The sequence below is a fragment of the Cynocephalus volans genome, chromosome 15, assembly GCF_027409185.1.
Source record: "Cynocephalus volans isolate mCynVol1 chromosome 15, mCynVol1.pri, whole genome shotgun sequence".
In the NCBI taxonomy this organism is placed as follows: Eukaryota; Metazoa; Chordata; class Mammalia; order Dermoptera; family Cynocephalidae; genus Cynocephalus; species Cynocephalus volans.
Genome location: NC_084474.1, coordinates 63373925 through 63392833, shown reverse-complemented (window position 1 = coordinate 63392833; position 18909 = coordinate 63373925). Strand labels below are relative to the sequence as shown.

General features: G+C 33.3%; 1 protein-coding gene across 3 annotated transcripts in view; it reads right to left on the bottom strand.

Annotated features, from left to right (window-relative positions):
• Positions 1–926: 926 nt before the first annotated feature.
• EBAG9 (estrogen receptor binding site associated antigen 9) overlaps positions 927–18909 on the bottom strand; it is a 28802-nt gene continuing 10819 nt past the window's right edge. For all 3 annotated transcript variants that reach the window (XM_063079394.1, XM_063079396.1, XM_063079395.1), the window contains 5 exons: positions 10417–10495; positions 9470–9628; positions 8781–8888; positions 5235–5326; positions 927–1635 (listed from right to left, as the gene is read on the bottom strand). In XM_063079394.1, the coding sequence (XP_062935464.1) occupies positions 1515–1635; positions 5235–5326; positions 8781–8888; positions 9470–9628; positions 10417–10495 (559 nt within the window). In that variant the 3' untranslated portion in view covers positions 927–1514. The remainder of the gene's footprint in view (positions 1636–5234; positions 5327–8780; positions 8889–9469; positions 9629–10416; positions 10496–18909) is intronic.

Sequence of the window (18909 nt, the reverse complement as noted above, 5' to 3'; positions counted from 1 at the left end):
AGTATTACCATAATAACTAAAATAAATAAATAGGAAGAAAGAGAATACATATATTATTAAGAATTTGAGTCTAATTCTATTTAAATTGGGAGTTTATTGGCAGAAACTCTAGTAAATATAATAACTGAAAATATAGTTTGTGGCTATAAGCAGCTTTCTCCCACAGTTAAATTTCAACTGATCCTACAATCACGTTTATTCTGGAAGGTTAGGCTAAGGACTTAGGGAGCTCTCTTTGTATAGTTTATGATTTTACTATGAAACATCACTTTAATTCGAATATATTAGCAATGTTTGGCCTGCAGAGTGTCTGTGTCATTTTAAAACCCCACAAAATGTTAATTCTGGGCAATAAAACTTTAAAGAAAGTAAAAGTCCTTAGAAATTCTAAAGCCATACAAAATCAGGCTGGATGCATTTTATTTGTGGAGGAAAAGTTAATGGGATTTTAAACTAACAAATCTGTTTTTTTCCCCTATGAACATAGTATGTAAATATTTATTTAAGACTATTTTGGAGTCAACACCATAAATAAAATATTATTATTCCTATTTTGGTTTATAATTTAATGAATTGAAAATGGATCAGCCAACAACATGGGTAACCTGCATTATGCCAGATATGAGTGTATAAAGCTGACACAGAAGTCATCTAACAGCTTTCAGCATTTGTAAATTAATGGCTTTTGGGGAGGAGGAAAAACTAAGGTATTTAAAGACACTGTAACATCTTAAAATCTATAATAAAAGAGAAAAACTACTACTAATAGTTTTTAAAACTCACAAGTTATAATAATGTAAAACAAATTTGTCATTTTTGCTGATTTCCAATGTTTATACATGCAATATAAATTACAAATATATATAGCATTACAACACCATCCAAAAGAAAACATATAAAGTCTTTATGATAAATAAAATTATCGCATTTAATGTCATTTTCTTGAAAACCAAAATCATCAAATTCCTTCATGTTGTATCAAACATAAACAATACCAGTTCAAATTAGAGAAAATGTATGCCAACACCTGCTCTGACAACAAAAATAAGTTAAAGCCCTACAACTTGTCTAATTTAGGTCAGGTAAACATGGAAACCAAAGAATATTAAAATTATTTATTTTATCATTATGCACACTGAAGGAAAGCATAATAACAACAGAGTTCTTTTCCACCATAAAATTATTTACACCCACTTATTTAGCTAGAAACACTAGCTTGAGAGGTACTGATATATTCCATTTGTAATAATTTCTCTACAGCAAACAATTGTCTTGTATTTGGGGCATGTTGAAGAAAATATTGTCTCGTAAGTCTTTTTTGTCCTTTTCAGTCTCAATCACTAAAAGTTCAAGGTATTTTGGGAGAATCCTGGTGTCCTGGATGGCCTGATGAATACATTAAAATTAAGCAGTGTATTTGCATTCTGAAAATACTCTTAAATCCATAGAAACGTTGCTTGCATTGTGGAGCTCAGATTTCTCCTACTGGCACTATGACAACTGAAGAACACTTGTTATGAAAGTTTCACACCAATTTTGTTTTGTTCCTTCTTCATTAGCCGCTGTGCTTCCTTTTCCATTTTCTTCCTTTGTTGTTCTGCTGCTCTCTTTTCTCTGTCTGCTATTTTCTGCTGCCTGAAAAGAAACACACTCATATTTTTACTTTGAGAAAATACCACACAGATAAAACATCAAATTCCAGAAAGAAATAACAATGCCTTTTTATTATCATCAAATAAACATTTAAAGTCTTGAATCTTCTCACTGCTTTGAAAATTTCAAAGATTTTCAAAAACAGTACTTTTTTTAATCCTTAGAACATGACTTGCAAAATAGAAGAGATATTATCTGTTTATAAATAAGTAAAACGAGGCACAAAGGCTAAAATCACAGACTTCCCCAAAGTCACAGAATTAAGCACAGAGATAACACCTTCTGACCCCTCTTCTTCAGATATTTCCACTAAAACACTACTTCCACTGAACTGCACCTTTTATTGGGATACCATTCAGAAAAGCTTAGTATTGAGGATTAAATCTCCTATTATAACAATAGTTAAAAACAGACAACTAAAAGGATGTTAAGAACACAGTTGTGCAGAACATACTCCAAAAAGAAAATGTAAAATTAAGATACACCTTTCACCTAGAAGCTAGAGATTGATTTAAGGATTAACATCTGACCAGCTCAACTAAGAGGCAGAGGGGTGGGTATTTACTAATTATACATTGTGAAATACATACCTTCTCCCTAGCCCATTCATATAACTCCACTGACCTAGAATCACTAAACCTCTCTATCTTTATTGATTGATTTGCATGGGAATTGGGAGGTAGGAGTGAGGTGATGAAACAGGAGAGAGGAGAGGAAACATAAATTGGTCCTAGATCTGAAGGATTAGGGTATGAAAAAATAATTCAAGAAGTATGCAGGTTGAGGAAGGAAGCATAATTGGGCATGGAATAGGCAACACTAGATTATATGCAGAAAAATCCAGAGCAGATTACCTACACATGGGACAGCTCAAAGCTGACTACAGAGAACAAAATGTATATACAGTTCTCAATCACAATTATAAATGGGAATAAGCAGAGTTACGATGACCAAAATTCAAGAAAGTAGAGAAACCTTTTTCTGGCAACATTTTGATTTTCATCTCTTCACTAGCTCTGCTCACTTTCAAGAAAAAACTGATAATTTGCACTAAAAAAGTCAAAATACCAGCAGCAAAAAGGGAGGTAGGAAAAGAACTATAAAGAACTGGTTAGGTTATAAACAAGTAAAATAATTAAGCTTTGACCTGGGTATTAGCTGAAATACAAATATCAACAACTAACGTTCCTGGCACAAAAGACAATTTAGAGAGCACTGGAGACAAAAATTTATTTTACCTGTCCAGATTCATGTCCAGAATTATTAAAATACCCGAATCTTCATCCTTAACAATATTGGTCACAGTACTGGTAGTATTTTAAGATGGCAATGAGGAAAAGGCTCAGAGTTAGAGGATCTGGAATGTGAATACACTTTTAAAATGTCCAGTGTTCTTTTGAGGGCAGTAATGACATATGGAAGGCTCCATGTCCCTTTGCCTGTACTTATGCAACTTGCAGCATGAAGCACATCTATTGCTGACTAATAGTATCACTCTCCCAAGCTGCTATTATAAAGTAAAATATTAAGGGGTTTTTTGTGTGTGTTTTGTTTTTCATCTGTTTTGTTTAGAGAGCAAGAGGATGGAATGGAAAAGAGAAGATTTTTGTGCAGTAAATATTAGAATACTTGTGAACTCATGGCACAAACTCTACAGTGCTATCATTAACATTACTGGATTAAAAATGAACATCCCTATCCTTTATCCTATGGTTAATGATACTAATAATCACTAGAATCCCCAAAATATTCTAAAATACTTAGACTTCGGTATCTATGATTTATAAAAAAAAAATAGTACAACTTTAAAAAGTGGCTTATCTTTTTTTGATGATCTATGTAACATAAATATTGCAGTTCACAATTTAAAAAATATTTCCTTCATAAAAAACTGAGTTATACTGACCAAACAGGAACTAAATTATCAAAAGCTCTCATAACTTTACTAACTAAATTTTAAAATGTGACCCCCCCTTGCCCCCCAGTCCCCCTCCCCCCAAAAACACCCCTGGTCAAAACAGGAAGGAAAAAAAAAAAGCCATAAGATGGGGAGCAATAATCAGCCACAATGTATATCGACAAAATAAAATTTAAAAAAAAAAAAAAAAGAAAGATTATAGGACTTGTTTAAGGCCTCTTAGCCTGTAAGCATTTTAATCAGGATTTATTCCAGTTGGGAACTGAGACCACCTGTATCAATACAATGTAACTTTTTCTATGCATTTCTTGTCCTTGAAAATAAGACTGTATGACTGATAGATAGCTACTGATTATGTTAGAACATTTTGCCAACCCATTTATCCAGGAAATTTGTTGCTCGCCTGAATAAATAGTTCACTTATCAGTCAGTATTTACTAATCAAGACTCTCACCTGGCAATGTCCACCAGTCCTAAGCTATTATGTCAAAAATTACTCCAAATTTAACCAGTTGTGACTTGTGCAGTATATTCATGTATTGAAACAATGCACTGTACCCCACAAATACATGCAAGTAAATGTTAAAATAAATAAATAAATACTATTGTGTATATATGTATATATATATAACTATATATATATATCACAATTTATATATATATTTATAAAAAAAAAAAAGCCATAACTTCCAGTTATTTAACTGCTCCCTCTGCTGGTTGTTCCAGGTAATTGTAATTTACTGACAAAGGCAAGAAAGGAAAATACAATGAAATCAGTTGTTTTGTTAAGACAGTCAGATAAAGGATGATTCATTTTCTATCCCTATGGTAACTATATTAATTTTAAAATAAAAACATTTATATCACAATAGTTTGTTATATAATTATTTTAAATGGATAATTTGGATACATTTAAACATCTGAATTTTCATCCTAACAAGTCACAAGCTCTTATTTAAGATAAATTTTCTTTTCTCTTTGACCTAAAGTTACAGTAGCAAGAACTAAGTTTATTGCTCACAAAAACAAAGGAGAATATAACAGCCAACAAAAATTAACTTTTAAAACATCCAGAATAATATGTACTTTTCTGTAAAATGGGCAGTTCATGATTTATACAAGGGTACTTCAAAAAGTATGTGGAAAAATAAAATTAAAAGATAATACAAATCTTTCCTTGAACTTATTGAAATACCCTCGTATTATTTACCTACTAGGGCTTTCATGGATATCAGTTAAGATATATGTACAAATGTAAAATGTTACATAAGTTATTTGCATTCAAATGTGCAGTGTTGAGCACTATGCTACACCATGAGGAAATGAAAATAGTTATAACGTCTGACCAAGAAGAATACACAGTAGTGGTCCACATCCACAGTAAAATATATCAAGACTGCAACATAGTAAAAGGTTTCATTTGCCACTAATAAAATTATTCTTTTGTTCCTATAGTGTTTTAAATTCTTGGTTTCTGTGAGGTTTTTAAACAGGACATACAGTCTGGGGAAAAAAAAAAAAGTGTCCATATTATCTAAGTTTCAAATGAGGACGAATGAAGAAAAATACAGTATTTAGCAGAACAGGCTTCCTTGACCTTTACACAACATGGAACAAATCTTGTTCTTCTACTCAGGTTGCAATGTAAATATCACTCAAATACCTTAGAACTTCTTCTGCTTGCCAGGCTGCATCTTCTTCTTCTTCCCATGCATTGGTATTCTCTTGCCAGGTATCTAAGTCACCTAATTCAGACTACAGTGAAAAAACAAACCAAAATCAAGATAGTAAAGAGCCACAGCAGTCAAGAAAATTATTTTGTAAAGGATAACTCAGAACCTTTCACTCTCCTATGACTTTTCAATTTTCTTATACAACTTTTCCTATACAAATCACAAGTTATTTGGCCCCTGGTTTGCCAAGAACTGAGGGGTTTCCCATGATGCATGACTTTCAGTACTAAACAGTCCTGGGCAAGATCTAGCTTTCATCCTATTTTATGTTTTATAGAGGATACTCTTTTATATTCAACTTTCTTCTTTTGCTTAATTTAGTTTGTAATGGACAAGAGTAGAACATTTCTTCTTTCTGCTTCTCTCTCTTTTCAGTAACAGGAAGGGGCAGGGGAGAGTGAGAGAAGAGATCAACCAGTCTTAAACTGAATTAGCAATACATGAATGGATTAATCTGTGCTGAGGAGAACTGTACAAAGTTGAAGTTTCCAAAACTGCATAGCTATCTTCATTTAAGCAGAAAAAATTACAGATTTTTCAGTGGCACTTACTGTCTCAATCCTAGGCAAAAATGACAAATCAGGCAAAATTTATCTTTATTGGAATACTTCTACATCATGCTTCCTTTTCCCTGTCCTACCTACTTACCTGATATCATCAGACTGGTCACTACCTTCCACTATTCCCCGGGCCAGACCACTGAAAGTTCACTTTTTTCTCCCAAGAACCAATGAAAATGGTCATTCTGGGATGTTTAGTGAGGTATGGAAGTGATTATGCATATAAAATAATTGGTACTAATTTGCAGACAGATTTATAATATTCTGTTTTGAGTACTTACCCCTAAAAATGAATAAAGTATTTTGAGTTTCCTTCTTCTGACCTTAAGTGTAATACTATACTCTGTTAAAAATTCTTAAAATATTTCTCATTATCTGTTTAACAAAATTTTGTAAAAATAGAATAGCTTAATCAATGAGAAGCATTTTTAAAGCTACTAAAAACAAAGTGCAAATGGCACTCTTGAAAAGTTACCAACTTATCCTCTCAATAGCAGTGAGTAAAAATCTTGTTTCCTTGTACCTTTGCCAACACTGATAATGGTCTTCTTTTCTATCTTTGCTAATTTGATAAGATTTAAAAGTGGTATCTTGTTATTTTACTTTGAATTTCTTTGATAACTAATAAGATCAAACTTTTGTTTATGTTATTAGGTTATGTCTAATTCTTGTTTGCAATTTTTCTATTCATAACATTTATCCATTTTTCCACTGAGGTACTTGACTGTCAGCATTCATAAAACATTTAGATATTAAAAAAAGTAATACTATTAAGACTATTAAAAGGGTGATATTTAATCCTTTAGGAGGGATGGTTTTCTAATAAAAAAGAAAAAGTTGTAAAGGACAAGACTGATAGATCTGCCTACATAAAAAATAAAAGTCTGTCCATTAAAAACATCCAAACTAAATTATAATACTAACAACAAACTAAAAAAGATGACAGAAAAAAGTCAATATCCTTAATATAAAGAGTTCTTACAACAATATAAATGATGAATTCCAGAAGAAGAAGAAGGAAGAAAAAGAATGTACAGATTAAAAGAAGAACCTAATTTGTAGAATAGTGGTAAGATATTTTTGGTGTAAAGAACAAAGTCCAATAAGCTACCAGTCTCTCCTATGCAGTATTCCTTTATTTTGTCTGGGAGGACAAATAGCATTGGAGACATTCTCCATCTACTTACTCTATTTACCCCTTCCCAAAACTCTGTAAATGGCTATGTATTTACAATTTACAAAGAGCTACATTAGTGTTATAATAACATAGTTATGGCTAGGTGGCAAATATTACTAATTCCCTGGGTGAGACTGAACCACTTTACGGATTAAATATATGGATTAAATATATATGAAAAAAATTTTAAATTGAGAAATATGAAATAAAAAATTAAACCTTATGATGCTGATATCCAGAGAAATATCTATGGTGTTGTTATGCTCTTATAACATCACATAACAGCATAGGAGTTATCAAAGTTTGTAACTATATAAGGAGTCTTCAAAAACTTCACAGAAAGATTCATGTTATCTTTTAATTCCATTTTTCCATGAACATTCTGAAGTACCCTCATATTTATGTGTGTGATTATTTACGTAATATTATGTCTCTCCCACTAGAATAAATTCTTCTGAGGCAAAGACCCTGCCTGTTCTGCTTATATTAAACCACTGTGTTACTAGCATCTAGCATGGGTCTGGCATTAGGAACGGTTATTGATCAATGAATTAAAAACACACATAAACATGGGGAGAGGGGCCTCAAAAGCACCTGTGAAGTTTAAACAAATAAGATATGTAGATTGTCAGAGAGATATGCTGGCTTAAATGTCCACAAATTCTTTGACGCTCCTTCCTTCAAGAGTTGGAGCTTACTTCCTCTCCCCTTGCATGTGGGCTAGACTTAGTGACTGGCTTCTAATAAATAAAATAATGTGTAGGTGACAGTGTTTCACTTATAATCATGTCATAAAAAGCCACTAGTGGCGTCACCCTCACCTGTGAGTGATCTCTTTCCCTGTCTCCTCCCACCCCCTTCTCTTGTTTTGGGAAAGTCAGCAGTTATGTTGTGAAGAAATTCAAGCAGCCCTATGGAGAGGTCCATAGCAAGGAACAAAGGCTTTGAGCAAACAACCAGCATTCATTTGCCAACTTCAGGCATGTTAGTAAGCCACCTTTTAAATGAATCCTCCAACCCTAATCAAGGCTATAGATGACTATAGCCCCAGCCCGATGACTTGTCTACAAACTCATTAGAAATCCTGAACCAGTCACCCAGTTTAGTCACCTCTGAATTCCTGATCCACAGAAACTGTGAGATAATAAATGTTTATTATTTGTTTCAAGTTACCAAATTTGGGGTTGTTACATAACAAGTAACTAATATAATCAATCAATCAAAGCATGCTTAAGCTTAGGTCTGGGGAGGGGTCTGGACATCTGTCTTTTTAAAAAACTCTGAAGCTTATTCTGATATGCTCCCAAGGTTCCGAACTTCAGGTATACTCTCTTCCTCTAAAAAGTTTCATTTAAGTCAAATCCATTTTAAATCAAATCACACTTTAAATAAAAATATACTCTAAGAGGGAAACAATCCATAACTCACTTAAAAATAACCTGCTATTAAGGTTAATCTCCCATCTTGGTGGTAATCTCTTTGACATTCATATTTTTAAGTAACATTTTGTCTCTATCTTTCATATGTACAATGGGACCCTTATCTTAGTATCTGATATAATTTACAATCTCATAAATGGTTAGGATTGGTAAAACTCCAGATTAACGTCTCTCAAACTACTAAGCCTGTTTCAAAATTACAGAAATATGCACACATTCAATTCAGTTAGATTTTTCTTCTTCTTAAAAGAGAACAGAAACAAAACCAAGTCTTTCCCTAGATCTCATTAACATACTTACCGACTGATGAATAAAAGGCATATCTTGTGTAGCTGCTAATCTACTAGAGAAACCTGTGCTACCATCTGGGATGCCAAAATTTAATGGTTCTCTCTTCTTAATAACAATCTGAAAGATGAATTGAAATAAAATTATAGGGATATTCTACACATACTATATGGAAATAGATAATAAAAAAAAGCATTTTGTAATTAATTAAAATATGCTCTATTTTTCTTTTTAAAATTTACAACGTAAAAACTAAAAACACAAAACCTAAAAAGAGTACCAAAACTCCCAGGCAACTGTCATACAAATCAGTCACACACTAAGAAAAATTGTATTTTACTTTTTTTTAAAAAACAAATTCTCATCTTCTTTTTTCCTCTCCCTACTTTCCCAGACCCCACAAATAAAGAGGCATTTTTAGTTAAGGTATCATATCTTGCCAAAAGTATAATCAGCTCTCTCCTACATATGGCAGGATTTCCATAAACGCTTAGATATGATTTTAAAAGACTTGGTGGTAGAACTTACTAGATCTATGTCTAGGTCACCTGAATATATAAAATTCTTACATAACCAAATATAGCAGAAAATACAACAAATTATCATCAGAAATAGGCTTTCTAATAATTTATATTGTCTAATTTAAACTATAAGAATCTGAAAAGTAGTTTAATCTCCAAAAGAACAAATCTTTAACATACTTTCTGAGTTTTCCTTATAGTTGGTGTCATGTCCTTAAAATAGTCAGGTTCCAGTTGTTCCAAAGCATTTTGCTGTGCTGCCACATTCCCATTCCCTCCTTCGATCTTTACACTTGTGGGTGCATCTTCATCCCAGGAAGTCCACTCTTCAACATCTGTCTAAATTTAATTCATCAACACTGTCAGCCACAGAAGGGCAACTTAATGAACATCCCTTTAATAATTTATCAGAACAATGGGCTTTCTAAAACACCAGGCCATGGGAAAATATACATTTCATATCACATACCAAAACAAGATCAAAAGTTAAAAAAAATACTTTTAGTGTGGGCTAGACATTCTGATATATTCTGGTCTGTTCTATTTTATTCTATTCTGTATATTAAAAATAAAAAACAAAGTAAAACAAAAGTATATGCTTTGAAAACTGAACTGACATTTGAACTACAGCCCACAAAAAGAGGAACTGGAACTTTCCATCTAAGCCTAACCAGACTGACTGCCTGATAAAATAAAAAATACCAACATTCTCCATAGGATTTAATTAAGACAGATTCTCAAAAGACAATAATCAAAATATTCATGGAATAATCCAGAATTATTCAGCATACAAAGAATCAATAAATCTCAATTCACATAAAAATTAATCAACATATGCCAACTCCGAGGTGATATAAATACTAGAATTATCTAAGACTTTAAAACAGCTATTATAAAAATGCTCCAACAAGTGACAGCAAACACTTAAAACCAATAAAAAAACAGAAAACATCAGCAAGGAAACAGAAAATAAAATGAAGAATCAAATGGAAATTTTAGAACTGAAAATATAACAACAGCAACCAAATCCTGACTATTAAATCAATTTTATGACCTTCTAACGGTCTGCAATCCAATTTGAAAAATACTGTTCTGGAACACTTACTCAATATTTCAAAATAAATTACCTGGTTAGGAACTGATGAATAATCAACAGTAGTTGGTAAAGTTATTTGGTCTCCACTTAATTTCCGTCCTCTGCCTGATCTGAAACAAAAATTAAAATAATTTCAAGAACTACCAAAACAAGAATGGGTAAAAAGCACTATGGTCAGTAATTTAATAAGATTTTTCTGAATTATTTATAATTATTGGTTTTAATAATTAACAGTTGCCCATTAACATATAATAAAAAAAGGCATGAAGCAGGTATCTTGTGAATGTTTTTAAAATCATACACACAACAACACAGCTGCTTTTTGGCTTAGGACTCGGAATCACAGGCAAACTCAGAACTAATATAAAGCCAAAAACAAACATGCAAAGTGGTTTCAAACCATGCTCCTTGGAATGCTGTGGGTTCTGGAGGTAAAGCTCGGGGCCATCTATGCTGTTTTGACCAGGGTAGCTTGCTTTTATGCTTTACATATTGGGCTTCTTGGTAACATTACTATTAAACTATTAAAAATTTTGAAAAAAGGGAATGACTTCACCAAAATGGAGGAAAATATGATTCCCAGCATAGCACCTTCCCACAAGTAACCAATTTACAACTATTAAAAAGCAAAGACTGCCAACCTGGAACTGCTGGAGCTTGGACAAGAGGAGAAGAGACCTGCAGAGTTCATGAAAGTGTGAGAAGAAATGGTGAGAGGGCTTGGGACAGTGCCTACTGTTTTGAGCCAGCCTGGTACAGAGTCGGGGACTAGACGTTATACCGGGATTGATGCTGGAAGAAGCCGTAGCAGCACCTTTTATGTTAACCTGCTTGGAGTCTGAAAGGGAGAGGAGGGCTTCAGAGTGCACCTCACCAGCCCACAGGCTTTAAAGACCACTGGTAGAAATCCCCAGGGCCCACGCAGGAGCAAGCAACTGCAACCAACTGGAGAAAAGAGCCATCCAGAGGCTGGAAAGACTGACCTGGGCCAGAATTTCCACACAGCCCAGATTCAGAAGTGATTAAAGATCTGCACAAAATGCATCCCCGAGAATCAGCAGCAAATAACAGTCTCCCCAAATGCCTAGGCATCAATGTAAAGACAAAAAGACAGAGAAGAATATGTCACCATCAAATGAAACAAAGCACCAGCAATGGATGCAGAGAAACAGCAGATTTATGAAATGTATGACAGAGAATTCAGAATAGCCTTCTTTAGGACAAAGGATGTTCAAGGAGTCACAAGAAAATACAGACAGAATATTAAATAATATCTGGAAAATAATTCAGGAGCAGAATGAGAAACTTGACAAAGGAATAGAACCAATTAAAAAAAAATAGAAATTCTAGAAATAAAGACTACATTTATCTGTACTGAAACACTTGATAGAAATCTCCCACAGCAGACATAATCAGAAGAAAGAATCCATGAGCTCAATGATAAAACAGATGAAATTATCCAGAGGAGCAAAAAGAAAAAAGAATTAAGAAAAAATGAAAATGGAAATAACAGCAAATATGGAACTCTCTCAAGGAAAATAACCTGCGCATAACTGGTATACTCAAAGGAGAAGAAAAATGAAAAATAATGGCTGAAAATTTCCCAGGTATGGAGAAAGATGACAGCCTTCAGGTAAAGGAAGCTCAGAGGTCTCCAGTCAAATTCAATCCAAGAAGGAAGACCCCAAGGCACATCATAATATAATTATCAAAAACCAAAACCAGAGAATACTGAAAGCATCAGGAGAAAAAAAACACACAACATTCAACAGAGGCCCAAGACTAAAAGACAAACCTAACAAGACACTAACATATTAACAACCATATAAAAGAAAAGCAACATTAAAAGATGTATCTTGAAACAACAAATTGTCAAAAAGTTGTGGGGAATGGTGACAAAGCGTAGAGTTGGCTTTGTTTTTTTCTTACAAATCAAAGTTATTGTTATTAGTCTAAAATAATCTGTTGTAACTATAACATGTATTTGTAAGCCTCATGGTAACCATAACACAAAAACTAAGAGACATACTAAAAATAAATAGCGAGAAAGCAAAATGCAAAGCTAGAGAAAACCACTCAACCACAAAGGAAGACAGTAAGACAAGGAAAAAGTAAAAAAGATCCACAAAACAAACAAACAAATGAAAATAGCAAAATGGCAGTAATGAGTCCCTATAGATATCAACAAAAATCCTAAATGTAAACGGATTAAATGACCTAATAAGACACAGAGTGTCTGGATGGATTATAAAATAAGAACCAACAATATGCTGCCTACAAGAAACTCACTTAAAGACACAAACTGGCCAAAAGTGAAGGGATGGAAAAAGATATTTCATACAAATGAAAGCCAAAGAGAGCAGGAGTACATAAAATAGACTTCATGCCAAGGAAAGTAAAAAAAACATAAGGAAGGTCATCATATAATCATAAAGGCATCAATTCAACAAAAGGATATAACAATTCTAAATATACATGCACCTAACTTCAGAGCACCCAGTTATATAAAGCAATCACTACTGGATCTAAAAGGAGAGACTGACTCCAACACAATAATAGTTGAGGACTTTAATACTCCACTTTTAACAAAGGACAGATCACTCAGACAGAAACTTAAGGAGGAAATATCAGAATTAATCTCTACTATAACCTGACTTCACCTAACGGACATTTATAGAACATTTTGTCCAAAAGCTGCAGAATACACATTCTTTTCAGATGCACATAAAATATTCCCTAGAGTAGACCATGTGTTAGGACACAAAACAAGTCTCAACAAACTTTAAAAAACTGAAATCCTATTAATCTTATCCAACCACAATGGAATAAAACTAGTAATCAACAACAAAATACAAATACATAGAAATTAAATAATATGCTCCTAAATCAGGAATGGGCTACAAATAACCTAATGCGACACCTCAAGGAGCTGAAAAAATGAAGACAAACCAAACCCAAAATCATAAGAAGAAAAATAACAAAGATCAGAGCAGAAATAAATGAATCAGAGATTTAAAAAAATATAAAAGATCGATGAAACAAGTTGGTTTTTCAAAAAGATAAAATCGATAAGCCTTTAGCTAGACTGAGGAAGAAAAAAAGAGAGAAGATTCAAATAAAATCAGAAATTAAAAAGGGGACACTACAATTGATACCACAGAAATACAAAGGACCATAAGAGACTACTGAAAATGACTATATGCAAATAAACTGGAAAACCCAAAAGAAATGGATAAATTCCTGGACACATACAACTTACCAAAGTTGAATCATGAAGAACTAGAAAACCTAAACAGACCAATTAATGCATAATGAGATTTAAGCAAAAATAAAAAGTCTTTCAACAAAGAAAACTCCAGGACCAGATGGCTTCGCTGCCAAATTCTACCAAACACTTAAAGAACTAATATCAATTCTTCTCAATCTCTTTCAAAAACCTGAAGAGGAAGGAATACTTCCAAACTCATTCTACGAGGCAGGCATTACCCTTACCAAGACCAGAAAAAGACACTACAAAAAGACTATAGACCAATATCCCTAATGAACACAGACATAAAGATCCTCAGCAAACTACTAGCAAACAGAATCCAGCAACACATTTTTACAAAGATCATACACCATGATCAAGTAGGATTCATTCCAGGGATGCAAGGATGGTTCAACATACCAAAATCTAGAAACATGACACATTACATCAACCGAATGAAAGAAAAAAAAAAAAATGATCATTTTAATAGATGTAGAAAAAACATATGATAAAACCAATACCCTTCATGATAAAAAACACTCAACAAATTAGGTATAGAAGGAATGTACCTCAACACAATAAAGGCCATATATGACAAACTCACAGCCAATACCATACTGAATGGACAAAAATTGTAGGCTTTTCCTCTAAGATCTGGAACAAGACAAGGATGCCCACTTTCCCCTCTCTTATTCAATACAGTACCAAAAGTTCCAGCCCGTGCGATAAGGCAAAAGAAAGCAATAATGGGCATTCAAATTACAAAGGAGGAAGTCAAGCTATCCCTATTTGCGATGACATGATCCTATACATAGGAAATCCTAAAGACTCCACCAAAAAATTACTGGAACTGATAAATTCAGTAAAGTGGAAGGAAACAAAATCAACACACAAAAATCAATAGTCTTCCTATACATCAACAACAAAATGGCTGAAGAAGAAATCAAGAAAGCAATCCCATTTACAATAGCTACCAAAAAAATGAAATACCTAGGAGCAAATATAACCAAGGAGGTGGAAGACCTCTACATTGAACACTATAAAACATAGGTGAAAAAACCTGAAGAGGACACAAATAAATGGAAAGATATCCCATGTTCATGGGTCAGAAGAATTAACATAACCAAAATGTCCACATTACTAAAAGCAATATCACATTAAACACAATCCCTATCAAAATATCAATGACATTCTTCACAGATATAGAAAAAAGGATCTTAAAATTTGCATAGAACCTCAAAAGACTCCATATAGCTAAAGCAATCTGGAACAAAAAGAATAAGGTTGGAGGCACCACACTTCCTGATTTCAAAGTATACCATAAAGTAACCACAACAGCATGGGAGTTACACAGAAACAGACAAACTGACTAATGGAATTGAACAGAGAGCCCCCAAATAAACCCACACACTTACAGCCAACTAATTTTTGACAAAGGTACCAAAAATATACAATGGGGAAAGGATAGCATCCTCAACAAATGGTGCTGGGAAAACTGGATATCCACATGCAGAAGATTGAAACTAGACCTTTATTTCTTACCATACACAAAAGTCAACTCAAAATGGATCAAAGTAAATTTGAAAGCTAAAATTATGAAACTACTAGAAGAAAACACAGTGGAAATACTACACGAAATGGGAGCGGGCAGCACTTTTTTGAGCAAGACTACAAAGGCACTGGCAACTAAAGCAAAAATATATAAATGGGACTACATCAAACTAAAAAGATTCTGCACAGCAAGGGACACAACAAAGTGAAGAGACAACTACACAATGGGAGAAAGTGTTCGCCAATTACACATCAGACAAGTGGCTAATATCTAAAATATATAAGGAACTTAAATGACTCAACAGCAAAAAAAAAAATAACCTAATTAAAAATGGGTAAAGGACCTGAGCAGACATTTCTCAAAAGCCAACAAGCACATGAAAACATGCTCAACATCAGTAATCATCCAGAAAATGCAAATTAAAACCACAATGAGATATCATCTCATTCCACTTAGAATGGCTCTTATCAACAAGACAAAAAATAACGAATGCTGGCAAGGATATAGAGAAAAAGGGACTCTCCTACATTGCTGGGGAATGTAAATTGGTACAGCAATTATGGAAAACAGTATGGAAGTTCTTCAGAGAACTAAAAATAGATCTACCCTATGACGCAGCTATCTCACTGCTGGATATATACTCAAAGGAAATGAAGTCAATATATCACAAAGACACCTGCACTCCCATGCTCACTGAAGTACTATTCATAATAGCCAAGAGAGGAATCAGCCTAAATGTCTGTCAATGGATGAATGGATAAAAAAATCTGTTGTACACATAAACAAAGGAATACTACTTGGCTATTAAAAATAAATGATATCCTATCATTTGCAGCAACATAGATGGAACTGGAAATCATTATGTTAAGTGAAGTAAGACAGGCAGAAAAAGACAAATAATGCATATCACTCATATATGAAATCTAAAAAAAAAGTGGTTTTCATAGAAGTAGAGAGTATAATAACATTTACAGGGGTTGGGGGGGGTGGCAGGAGGAATGAGGAAAAGTGGTAGAGTAATGGGTATAAAACAATGCTATCTATCCTAGGTGAATCACTGTGCAGTATATGCATGTATTGAAACAACATACTATATCCCACAAATATGCAGAAGTAAATGTTAAAATATTTTTAATAAAATAAAAATAAAAATAATTTTTTTTAAGTTTTAAAAAGTTTAAAAAATTCCGGTTAAACTAGACTGTAGCTGAGTTTTAAAGATTAGTAGAAAAAGCAGTATATTAAACAGGATGTAGTATAACTCAGTTGTTAAGAAAGTGGGCCGTGGAATCTATGTAAAATATACTTTTCAATTTTACTTCTTTTGAGTCTAGTTAGAATTACCTAACTTTTCAGCCTCAATATTATCACTTGTAAAATGCAGGTATTTAAACATACTTTTGGTAGGGTTCTTATGAGGATTTAACCAAGTAACATATTTAAAGCACCTAGACAGTGTCTACTATATAGCAAGACATTCAAAAAATGGTAGCTATTATAGATGATTAGTCATTTGCTTTATTTCAAGTAATCTATAAAGCTTCTGTCTAGAGCTAATTGGTAAAATCAGTTATTTTTATTACAGATTAGATTAGAGGTTATACTTTGTTTAAAGGACAAATAGAAAAGTAAGATAGTTTATTAGAAAATTTATGAGATAAGCCTGCCTTTTGAAAACATATGATCTAGGTACCTTCTGACACTTAAGAGAAGCTTATCTTAACAAAGGGTCAGTTTTCTTTAAAGCTGAACATATAATCAATCCTGAACGTATTTACATCAACAATAGAAATTTATAGTGACAAAAGGAATTCCTTAATATCAAATGCAATTTCTTAATCTAAAAGTAATCTATACTGAACAGGAATTTTAGAAAATACAGATGCAAAAAACAAAAACACCTATAATTTGTCATCTCTGTTAACACAATTTTTCCTTTGACCTCCTGCCTTCTGGAAATTAGTATTCATTCTTTTATTGCTTTCCCTAGTGAATTGCTGGCCATTCCTCCTCATTTTCTGACAATGTTAGCACTTAGTTCACCAGTTTTTCATCTTTTCAAATCCTGTCCTCTTGGGTGATTTCAACAGTTAACCACCTAATTTTTCCATTTCTTTTTTGACCTCTCCTCCTCCAGTGAACATCTCTACTCTATTTCATCCATTCGTTCCCATTGCAATAACCTGGGTCCTTTTTTGAAAATATCCTTGACCACTGGACTGCTTATGATAAATTCAATGGCACTTAATTCTTGGAGTTTTAGCAGCTATCAAATGGCCAGTTAGCCAGATATTACATTTCCTCCTAGCCTTTCTTGCAGCTAGGTGACCATATGACTAAGCTCTTGACAGTAGGCTGTGAACAGAATTGTTGTGTGTAACTTCTTAATTATGTCTTACTGAAAAAAGAGCTGATTGCTGTCCATTTCCTGTCTTACTCTACACTACTCTTAGTCTGTCAGTGACTTTTTCACAGTACCACTAGGCCAAAAGAAATACCTAACAGTTCTACTGATTAAGTATTTAGGCCCAAACAACTTAATGTATGTTCTAACTGCTTAGTAGACATTTGAAAAAAGACACATAAATTTAAAGAAAAAGTAATATTTTTACATCATCCTTAAATAACCACAATTATGTACTAATCGTACGTGTGTGTCTAATGGACTCTACATAGCTTCTCAAGGCTTTGAGTCAGACTGGAGACTGCCACTCTCATTTTTTTGTTCTACCTTAACTTTGCTGCAATACTTGCTTTTAATTACAACCTGAAATCCTAGTTTTGCAATGACATGTCACCAAAAATACAAGTAAACAAAACTTTTACCTCAAACATTCAAGAACATCATCATAAGGAAAGCTGCAGGATCTAATGATGTTGCAAATGTGAACTCCCTTGAATTAGGTGTCTGTGCAGTATTCAACAGACACTGACTATCACTATCACTGTGTTTTGTTGGAAAATTTAAAATATCCTATGGCACCCCTGTGAATTTCATGAGAAGCCCTGGGCACCTCAGCACATAGCTTAGACACCATAACTGTAGGGTATGTATGGCCCTGTGACAAGACTGAAAGAATTGGAGGCTATAGAGGACCTACTGAAGTGGCATGACTTACCTGCCCTAGACTACCTCCATATTATAGAATGTTATTTAAAAGGAGAAAAAAAAAACAAAACTATTTTGTTTAGGGTTTCTCTGTTAAAGTGTTTTTTTTTAATATAAAAATAACATTGATATTATAGTATAGACAGAAATACCTATGCCTAATTTCACCTAAACACCTTAAAACATTCTGATAATGAAACATATATATAAAAGCTCTGTGATGATAATAAAGTTAGTTTGCTTATTTCTGAAATTCTGTAGTATTAAGTATGTTATTTTAATTTTAATGAAAGATGTAAAAATTTGAAAGAACAAAGACAACTGAACCTTAATAAAAAAAATCTATTGTGACCAGGGCATCTAAATTGTAGTGCCTTTGGGGATCTGGGATAAGTCAGTAGTCACATCTGCATTTCCTGGAAAACATTATCTTAAAGCCATTTTTACTTAGAAGCAGACTTGATGGCACCAGGAAGTCATAAAATGACCCAGAATGCTTCTTGCAATCCTTACCCTAGATCTCTGTATATAGGATAAAACCTAATAACAATTCCAAATCTACACGTCATGTACAGCCAACAGAAAAACTGATGAAGTGACTAGGTGGGGCTGTTCT